The sequence below is a fragment of the Malus sylvestris genome, chromosome 6, assembly GCF_916048215.2.
Source record: "Malus sylvestris chromosome 6, drMalSylv7.2, whole genome shotgun sequence".
In the NCBI taxonomy this organism is placed as follows: domain Eukaryota; kingdom Viridiplantae; phylum Streptophyta; class Magnoliopsida; order Rosales; family Rosaceae; genus Malus; species Malus sylvestris.
The window spans coordinates 9,260,063-9,270,492 of NC_062265.1; the positions used below are offsets into that span (position 1 = coordinate 9,260,063).

Sequence of the window (10,430 nt, forward strand, 5' to 3'; positions counted from 1 at the left end):
TTGTGTAGAAGCCTTCCCAAGCTTCAAATCATCCTAACTCGTTCAAAAATACGTCGAACTTAGTGTGCCCGAGTTCGGACCTCACGAGTTAAAACTCGTCTAAACTAGGTTTCAAGAACATGGTTGAGTTCGTGAAGAGGAGGGGAATACAATGGTGTGGTTTTTGGGTTCGATCTGTGAGCTTAGCAGCTCGTTTGAAGGTTTTGCAGAGAAGAGAGCATACGGGAGAGATAGAAGGAAGAAAGAGAGAAAGTTCCTTTTTCTCTTTTCTAATTGGGGGACAGAAATGAGGGAGAGATGGGATTGGTGTGAGAGAGGAATGATGGAGGAGGGTGCACGGGATGGGCTAGGGAAAAGCTAGGGATAGGGTTTTAGATTTTCTATTGAAAAGAGTATCGAAAATCTATCCGGGATAGTGTTTTAACACTGATAAAAATTTACGTACACTTGTAATGACATGTACAATTTAAATGCGATAGCAAGAAATAAAATGAAAGCGATAAGAATACGTCCACACCACTTGCCAATAAGGGCATAACCATCAATACACATACTCGGGAAGAAATTACATAGAAAAATTAGGGACGGATCGTCACACTCCACATGTCATAATATAAGTGGAGGAAATGATATATTTTTTTGTATCCCTTAATTTATTTTATAACACATGAAGTGCTTGCTTGACATTGGGTACTTTGAAATTTTCTCGAGGTCATGGCAACTTCGAATGAGAAATCCAATTTTTTCTTATTCATTTTTTTTAAGGAAAACTAATGAAAATGACTTGAAAACTTTGAGTTTTAATAATAAGGACAAAATAAAGGGTAAAATGAATAGTACCAGGATTGACTTTTTAGTGTAAAAATGTGATTTTTCGTTAAAGTGAACAGTACCGGTGCTTTTCGTTAAAGTTCCTTTTTTTTTTAACATATAATTATTATTTTTGTTTAATTTATACGACATCACAAAACTAGATATTTGAGATTCACTATGTGCCACGTGATCAAACAAGCAGAGATATTTTGGTTTAGGAACAAATCTAAACTTGAATGAAAGCTGAGGGATCAGATTCTAAATTTTAGATAAAATCTTTTTTGCTTCTAGAATTTTCACTATCTATCTAGACGTGGTATGGAACCTTCTCCAAGCCTTTGTTTTCCCCTCCTCCACGGTTCCCCTGAGATTATCACATCGCATGCGTCTCCTCTATATAAAACCCCTTCCCCTTAAACCCCCCTTCCAACCCAACAAGTTCAAATCCAAATTTCCATTCACAAACCGATCAAAAACGCCAAATCAAAGCCGCTTCAATCTCTTTTCTTGTAGAACAAAAATGGCTTCGTCAATGTCAATCCTTCTCAAAAGGGCCGCAGCACCCGCACCAACCATCCTCTCCAAGCTCTCCAACCCCATCCGTTCTGCTTCTGTATCTCCCCTCGTTTCTCGGTCATTCAACACCAATAGCCAAGTCACCAGCTACGATCAGGATGAAAGCTCAGTCCCCGTTGGTCGCGGCACCGCCGACAGGTCTCCCTCCCGCCGCCGTGACCTCGGTTCTCCCTTCTTCTCAGGTAGTTGTTATCTGTGTTCTCTTTCCTTTCCCCAGTTCTAAAATGGTTCCATTTGTTGATCAGATATTTGAAATTCTTAATTGGGTTTGGTTTTCGATCACGTATCTCGATTGGGTTTTTGTTTTCGTCAGATATTTGAATTGGGTTTTGTTTGTTTTGTGAGTTGCACTCGGATTTCTCCAATTGGGTTTTTTCTCGGTCAAAATTCTGAAATTCTGAACTGAGTTTTGTATTTGGTTAGATTTCCCGGTTGGGTTTTCCTTTTGATCAAACATCTCACCAGGGTTCTGTTTATTTTTGTGAGTTGCAGATGTGTTCGATCCGTTTTCTCCGACGAGGAGCTTGAGCCAGGTTCTGAACATGGTGGACCAGTTCATGGACAACCCATTTCTGGCAGGGCTACAGGGAGGATCGAGAAGGGGATGGGACGTGAAGGAGAACGAGGAGGCTCTGTTTCTGCGAATGGACATGCCGGGACTGGACAAGGAAGACGTGAAGATCTCGGTGGAGCAGAACATGCTGGTAGTGAAAGGGGAGGGGAAGGACTTGGAGGATGAAGACGGCGGAGCGAGGAGGTTCTCGAGCAGACTGGAACTGCCTCCGAATCTGTACAAGATCGATTCGATTAGGGCTGAGATGAAGAATGGAGTTCTGAAGCTGGTGATTCCGAAGGCGAAGGAGGAAGAGAGAAAGGATGTGTTTGAGGTTAAGGTTCAGTAGTTGAGTAGTGACCGACTGGAGAGAGGGAGTTGGGTTTGGGAGTCTCTGAATTTGATGACTTGGGCTTTTTGAGTTGGTTTGATGATGTAAATTTGCATTTTTTGGTTTTGTTTCTAGTCTTTCTATTTTCTTGGATGGTTGAACTGGGGAGCTCAGCTTTTGGATAAATAATAACAAGTTTTCATAATATATGGGGGTAGGTTGTTCAGTTTTGTTTTGTTGAAGTTATAACGTTGAGTTGGGAATGATTTGTGTTGTTCACAATATGGGATGTTCATTTTAACAGTGTTACGCGATACGATCCGTTAAGATATTAAGTATGACACATAAAAGACACGAACACGAAAAATAGGGCATGAATGCCAGGTCTAGCCCTATGTACAAGTAGCATAGCATATGATGTTAGCATATTATCTTGTTCGCTAACCAATTAGTCTGATAATTAAGGAGTCAGTTGCACACTGGATTGTTAGTCTCCAAATGTTTGTGGCTGCACAATCTCTCGTTTATGAAGTTGTGTAGGTTTATATGTTGTTCAGAAACATAACGGATCAGTTATGGTGATTGTTCATCATCCCTGTATTCACAAGTGTTGGATCTTTCGTTCTCAACAAGTACTTAGGATCAACAGGCTTCTTATGGACCAAATACAAGCACAACTGCAACTCACAATATTCATTGGCAACAGAATCAATTAACGGTAGGAGTATACAAGGGGAAAACAGAGCGTGGCCAGGTCGACGGCAACCTCCTTATCGTTTCCTTTGTTTTTTGGTTTCTGTATCCCTTACTATAGTAACAGATCCTCCATCACGTTTGCTTTCGTGTTTACCTCGCAGTCCTAAACTCCAATCTCCACCTTGTTTCCACTCCGATCTTCCAATTTCCTGTCCTCCTTCCCTTCCTTCACGTTTTTGACATTTGGTTTCATCCCACTTCTCCTAATACTTCCCAATTTGTTTCTCTCTCTGTATCAGTTTCATCCTTCTTCTCGTCCTCCCAACGCGATCCATCCCCCTTTGTTTTCACACTATCTCGATATGAAACTATGTCTCCTCACCGTGCTTTACACCACCACCTTCCACTTGTGTGCCTTTATTGGCACTGATGCCTGTGGTTTTCCCATCGACTTCCTTATCAGTTTCTTTTCGTTTTGTGGTGGAGGATCGTTTGGTGCTGTTTCGAGGATGATGGAGCTTTGTGTTATTTCCTTCCTGGGCCTTTGTTTGGTTGAATTTTAGGCTGCAGTGTGGTGGTGGATCTTCGATACTATGGTGATGGTTGAGGTGGTGTTTGTGCTACGCCCAAAGCTGCCTTTGGGCATTTCTTTTTTTATGTTTGAGGTCCTTTTTCTTACTTTTATACTTAACTTGTATCTGAGCCTCTTTGTTTGTATGTGTTTGTGTAGGTGATGAAGTTTACTATGACAAAAAAAATTGACGATTCATAATTAACTGTTAACTTGTTTGATTCACACGGATGACAAAACGGTTTCTAATCGAAAGAAGCATTTTTAGAAAGAGTCATTAGATGATGATAAAGAGAATAAACGGTTTGGATGATGACATTTTTACATGTAAGGAAGATTACCTCTCTTTACATGTAAGAAGTCGACAATATAAGCTTGATATTGGTATGTTGGACTTGTAAAGCTCCTAATCAGCTCATATTTTTTCACAAGACAACTCAAACTGAATTCTATTCAAGAAGTTGAATTGGATTGAAATATTATGTCGGAGATGTTTTTTTTTTTCCTAAGTTGAGATTGAATATTTTCAATTTGGATTGAAACATCATGTGGTAGATGTTTTTTTTTCCTAACTAATTGCAGTAAATAGCTAAAAAAAGCTCGAGCTCGGAGTTTTTATGCTCGGGTCATGTAAGAAACAAACCAAACCTAAACAGAGTGATATTCCGTTTGGGTCAACTCGTTTAAAGCCGTATCTAGAGTGAAGAAAGTGAACTCTCAAGTAAACATAAGATCGATTACTGCAAATTGGTACACCTCGTTTGATTTGGTATTCCGATCAATAAAATGAGGCAATTAATTTTATAACAAATCGATCCTATGGGTTTTTAGTATTTGCAGTCAACAGAAAGAAATCAGAGAAAAGAAGTAAGAAACAAGGAGAGTGCATAATCAACTATTTTGCACATCATCACTGCTTCACTCTTAACAATTCTACAGAATTTGCCTCTATAATTTGATGATTTCGTTTTTACTTGTGCACAACGCATATGGGTGGTTAATACAAGAATCAGATGGTTACATGAACATACGCACATCCTACATACGGGAAATGTGTGTACGTAAACATGTAACATGGAAACAAAAATCTCGAATAAATTCTAATCAGCTGACCACATTATGTACTTGCAAGGCTTAACCGGTGTCTCTGCATCACTTAGACCCGGTACAATGTGCTTACATCGCAACAATCTCAACCTTCCATATCGCTATATCAGTCGGGTTCTGGATGCAAGAAGTTGTGCTGCTCATTGAAGTTGAGACGCTTACCTTGCAATTCGTGTAAGGTTCTCTATTGTAGATAATCGCCCTCTTAAAACTGTCACGGCATATTCAAGGGACATACTTGCATGCACCAATTAGAATGTGCACTCTCTTTACTTCCGCCCCAGTTTTACAAGTATTACCCCCTCAGAAAATGAAGTCGCTAAGCTGAATACGTTTGCCTTTCTGGGAATTCCTACTGATAATATATCCACTCTCTTCCACATTAGCATTCATACAGTTCATACTATGCCTGTAGAATTAACAAGCCATTATAAAATCTGATATCAAAAGGCATAGGTAAAGGGCGGAAGGTAACAGTACTGATATGCTTACCAATCAAAGTGATCTTCGCAGCAAATAGATCCTGATATGATTGAAAGCCCAGTGCCTTTCCTGCAATACACGTGCACATTTAATCTATTAGACACTATTACAGAACAATAAAAAAGAATTATACACATCACAATGTTTTACTATTGCTTTGTTTAATCTCTTAATTTTTCTGTACATCGAAACATAGAAACTCATTCACTAGATTTGAGTGGGTTAAAAAATAATGAGGTTTGACACCCACAGCCACCACTTAAAAATTGACAGATTAAAGCCAAGTTCAAACAAAGCAAAAGCAACAGAATCGTCAATAATTCTAAGTTCAGGCAAACCTACAGGTAGCAAAATGGGACTAATCCGAAATGTAAGTGAAGAATAAGTAACAATTTTTATTCATACTAATTGCGTACCAAGTTGCAGTATACATGTCATAGAACTTATCAAAAGCTTTATTGAAACAGTACTGGCATGTCAAAAGATCCCTGATATCAGTCACCTGGCATGTTGATTTACAGCATTTCACCTACACAAATCAAATCAAAGCTATTAAGCATCCGAAGGAAATATCACTAAGTGATAGGAACCAAAGGTTCCTTCATCTACCAAGACTTATAGTCTCCATGTAAATACATGTATCATGAATCATGATTTGAATCTTGAGTGACATTGTGGCTCTATCTTTTCACACCGAACATGGAAGCAAAAATCAATAAGTAAATAAATGATAACCAATGCTACTTTTGTGAACAGAAGGGTGTTATTTCCACATTTGGTCCCTACACTTGTATTAGAATTGCTAGACTCTAAATATTTAGCACCTATTGACTTTAGTCCTGAGCTGAGTCAATATCTGCACTCAGTTAAACTGAAACAGAGATGTTTTACAAACTCGAACCCTGTCAACCTGAACTATACCACAGGTCCATACTGGTACAACATCTCTTTATTTTCTATAAATCTTAGGAAAGCAGTGATGCAAAGTCAGTACCCACCAGACGAGAGAGTTTATGAGAATAATATTGTCGATGGGATGGATGTGTCTGTATATGCTCAATCAAATGACCTGCACTGAAAATTACGATTATCAGTCCCAATGCTCTGGGTGTTTGCATATGGAATTTAAACTTGAATTAAGATCCTCACTGAAAATGTCAAGATTAATCAGCAAGCCATCCAAGAACAATAATATTCAAGCACTGTTTACTCCCGTTTTTACTATAATGAGATATTTGCTTTTTTCCAAGCATGATATCTCATCTTCTGACTTCAACTAAGCCTCATCAAACTTGTGTTGGAAAACATAACAAAATAGAAACGAATGAATGGTAGAGAAGCTACCTACAACTTTCAAAAGAAAAAAAAAACAATTCAAATAACATCTTGAACCACAGTTGACAAAAGCCATTTTCCTAGTTTAATCAAATTAATGTACTAATATTACTGGTGACGCCATAAAAATTGCAACATTAATCAGTCTGGTAACTGAAAAGTGAGAAGTCAAAATTTCACAAAGGAAAAAAGAAATGGCTCGATGTTAAGAAATGTAGAAATGTTCAACCAAGACACAACCTTATATTATTCCGTAAGTCAACTTAATATAATTCCACAAAGTGTAATTATAATGCTTACTTGTCACAGAGGGCAATGCTACAATGAAGGCAAGTGGCCAAACTTATTGAGTTGTAGCATTCATTGCACTTTGAAGCAGATATGTTTTTGCCTATCTGGTGGCATCTGCTAACACAAAAAAGGCACAAAAGGGATGGTGACTCCACTCTCAAGTCATGCGATAAATAGAACAGATGGATAATGTTTCCAGTCAAGTTATAGCATACCAAGACAAATCTAAAGGACGCAGCACAGTAGCTCACTAATTAAAAAGATCAAATGAACTATAAATGGAACAGTGGTTAGTCGAACAAATCCAATACAACTGGATATCATTCTAAGTTTCTAACTTTAAGCTAAGCACTATATTGCTAAAAAAAAGTGCCCAAATTGTTGAGGAAGTAAAAAATATGAGTTTGCAATATCAACTGCACATTTTTCTCTATGAGACGCCTAGCATTTCAAGTAATTACATATCCAGAATTGGGAAATGGAGACATCAGATGTCCAGAAGAAATTAAATTTCCATCTTAACAATCTATTTAACCTATATACACCCACATATATCAAACTCAATCTTAGATGAAAATGAAGTTGCTGATGAGATAAACAATTCCTGGTGAGTCGGCACTTCTACTTTTTATGGCAATATTATTTAAACTTCTCAAGCATACCAGCTTTCAATAGACTCAACAACACATGGAGGTAAGGCCCAGTCCAATAATCTGGAGAGAAGGGGATCCCTGAACCCTTAAAACCCACATACATGTTTTGGTCATATAAGACGAGCCAAAATGCCAAAAGCACAAAAGAAAAAAGAATGTATTTGGACAATTAGTTATAAAGTAAATCTAAACCTTCTGTATAATGCAAGAAGGTCTGGGGGTATTGAATTGGCTTTGCTATGGCCCAAAGTCACCTGAAAAAAAAAAGGCATAGACTTTGACGAGTCATACCATCTATGTTTCCCAACGTTTTCATAAATTACATAGCCTAATTAAGGAAACAATAAGGACGGTGTTTACAAAAAATATAATAAAAAAGAATAAACGAGAACCTCGTTACTTGTTATCACCAAACAATCTTCAGCAAGGTGTCCAGGCCTTCTACATTTCCAACTACACAAACATGTTCACCATCACAGATGAATAAAGAGCAAATACCATCAAAATATATACTGGAATAAGTGCACTCATGAACAGAAAGGAAATGCAAAAGGTTGCCTCTATCTGATGCATGGGCTCAACTTTACTGTCAGTTTTTACATTAGAGAAACTTAGATGGAAAATATATGTTTAACAAAATGAATACCAATCATAAGTAGAAAGAATGGAACTCTTCTTGGACCAGCAATGGCGTTCATAATCCCAAGTGTCCCCAAAATCATGCATCGGTAAGGTACATTTGGGTCCAGATGAGACATCTGGTCTTTGATTGCTCAAGGGGTCCTAAGAAAATTATAAACAGGCCCGTTTATTGAATCAATAAATTTAATTAAACATTACAACAAATTTGTAATGCTAAATACCTTCACAACTTTAAGAGCTTGCAACAGATCAGCTTTGCACTCCATGCTGCAGATATCATCATCAGTCTGTGGAAGCAAATAAGTACTACTTAGATTCTAGAAATTAAAGTGCAAGGGAGAAAAGGAGACTCAGTAAGTGTTAGTTTAAAAGTTTTGTTAATGCACTTCACATAAAAATTAAAATCATAACCTACCTCATTGCAAATATATTCTCCGTATTTACCACACATGACACAAACAGGTTCTCCTGGATTAGGGAAACGCTGTTCAGTTCTGCTTTTTACTTGATCAGATTCATTTAAGTGACCTGATGGAAGCATAGCAAGAGAAAATAGCATTAACAAGGACAAATGATCTAATGCCTGGTTTTTAGCCACCTTAAATAAATTAAGTATTTCTTTGTACGGAATAACTAACCAGGATTTGGAAGATCCTGCTTCCCTTCACATTCTGAAGACGTACTTTCATCACCTATATTTTTCAAATTGCCATGTATTGGCCAAAAAATATTAAAATCATAGAAATAGAGAAACTTCTACTCGTAGTCTAGCAGCAAGGAAAAGCCACTGACTAATATCACAGAAGAGCAAGAGCAGAAAAAAAGAAAAGTCTATAAAGATGGCAACACCCTCAGCAGATAAGTTGCTACAACTTTACCAGTCAAAACATGAAGTTTTAAAAATTTTATATGCATCAACTTTTTCACATTTCACATTTCAATCCGTTAACCTTTGGCGATCAACTTAAATGAAGTACATCTTTAATCAATAACATCCAATCGAGCAATACTGATAACTAAGCATCTATTTAATCCTTTGTATTTTAGTTTCAGTAAGTTAGGAAAAACCGAACCCTTGAACTAGTACCAAAACCAAATTGCAAATAAAATTTTTAGGCCTAGAATATCACTCTAAAATAACTTAGTTAGCAAACTATTAATCAAATTCTGACGTCGCTGAATGCCTTGAAAATAGCACAAGCCCAAAAGAAAGCTTACTTACTATCATATTGCACCAAACTTAAACACGAATTCGAAGTTCCTGGCTTTCCCTGCCACAACAAGAAACCAAACCTCAAAATGCTGACCTATATCAATAAAAAAAAACCACAAATGCAAAACAAATTAACAGCCATAATTTCAATTACCAGAACATCACAAGTTAATTCCTCGTAATTCTGCGATGTACAAACTTCTTTTCTGCTCATACATTTCACAAATAATAATAAAAAAAAAATATTAAGCAATAACAAAAGCAAAAAATCGCAATTTATAAAAATTAAAAACAAATTCGAATGATAATTGAAATTAGAAATCAGCAATTGCCTTCTCCTGTCTATGTAATCCTGGTGCGACATAGGTGCGTCGTTCTCCTCGATTTCGCGGTTCTGACGGCGAGGGGGAGGCGGTTTTGGTTTTGGTTTCGGATCACGACGGCGTTTGCAACATATAGTTTCACCATCACCGGCTGGCATATGTTGTTGAAGCGGCGGAGCATTGCCGGTGACGACGTTGTAAGCTGGAAGTGGACGGAAATGAGTTAAAAGGAACAAAACGCGGCGTTTGGAGGGGAAAGGAAGGCGGTGGAGACGAAAGGGTAATAGTATTATTGAAGTTACCTTGGAGGTTTTGAAGAACGGAGGAGAGACTGAGGTCCTTCTTGTAAGAAATCGAAGGGTTCTTGTAGAAATTTGACCTCGTCGACATTTTCCAGCTCTCTTGCGTGGTTTGCAGAGTACGCACATGGAACGGCAGGCGTGTGGTTTTGACGAAAGAGAACGGAGGAGGTGTTGGATTTTGATGGAGCTACGTTCCATTAAATGAACTGCAATTCTTGAAAATATTTGTATTAAAAACGTTTCTATTAGATCTATTCTAATTTTTCGAGTAAAACTCAAATTTTAGGTTATAATTCTATTCATATTAGATTAGGAATGTGATTGAGTAAATCTTAATATATCTAGGGATATCCTTAAATATTCCTTATAGTAGTTAATATCCTATTAGAGTTTTAATTCTATTAGAGTTAGAATTTAACCTTCCATACTACTATAAATAAAGGCACAATGGGGTGATACAAAACACACCTCAGAATTACATCTCTCTCTTTTCTCTCCTTTTGTCGGCCCTCTCCCTCTCTAGTCCTAAATACAGTTTAGT

General features: G+C 37.5%; 2 protein-coding genes across 2 annotated transcripts; one reads left to right on the forward strand and one right to left on the reverse strand.

The window, feature by feature from the left end:
- The first annotated feature begins 1,049 nt into the window (after positions 1-1,049).
- Positions 1,050-2,480, forward strand: LOC126626114 (small heat shock protein, chloroplastic-like). Its single transcript, XM_050295325.1, has 2 exons — positions 1,050-1,571; positions 1,882-2,480. The coding sequence occupies exons 1-2, from the start codon at positions 1,196-1,198 to the stop codon at positions 2,289-2,291; spliced, it is 786 nt and encodes a 261-aa protein (XP_050151282.1). The 5' UTR covers positions 1,050-1,195; the 3' UTR covers positions 2,292-2,480.
- Positions 2,481-4,408: 1,928 nt separating this feature from the next.
- LOC126626113 (uncharacterized) lies at positions 4,409-10,100 on the reverse strand. Its single transcript, XM_050295324.1, has 15 exons — positions 9,890-10,100; positions 9,597-9,789; positions 9,419-9,470; positions 9,274-9,322; positions 8,690-8,743; positions 8,467-8,579; positions 8,273-8,338; positions 8,056-8,192; positions 7,802-7,862; positions 7,602-7,663; positions 6,766-6,870; positions 6,129-6,204; positions 5,547-5,659; positions 5,140-5,199; positions 4,409-5,056 (listed from the first exon to the last, which is right to left on the reverse strand). The coding sequence occupies exons 1-15, from the start codon at positions 9,975-9,977 to the stop codon at positions 4,951-4,953; spliced, it is 1,335 nt and encodes a 444-aa protein (XP_050151281.1). The 5' UTR covers positions 9,978-10,100; the 3' UTR covers positions 4,409-4,950.
- Positions 10,101-10,430: the final 330 nt, after the last annotated feature.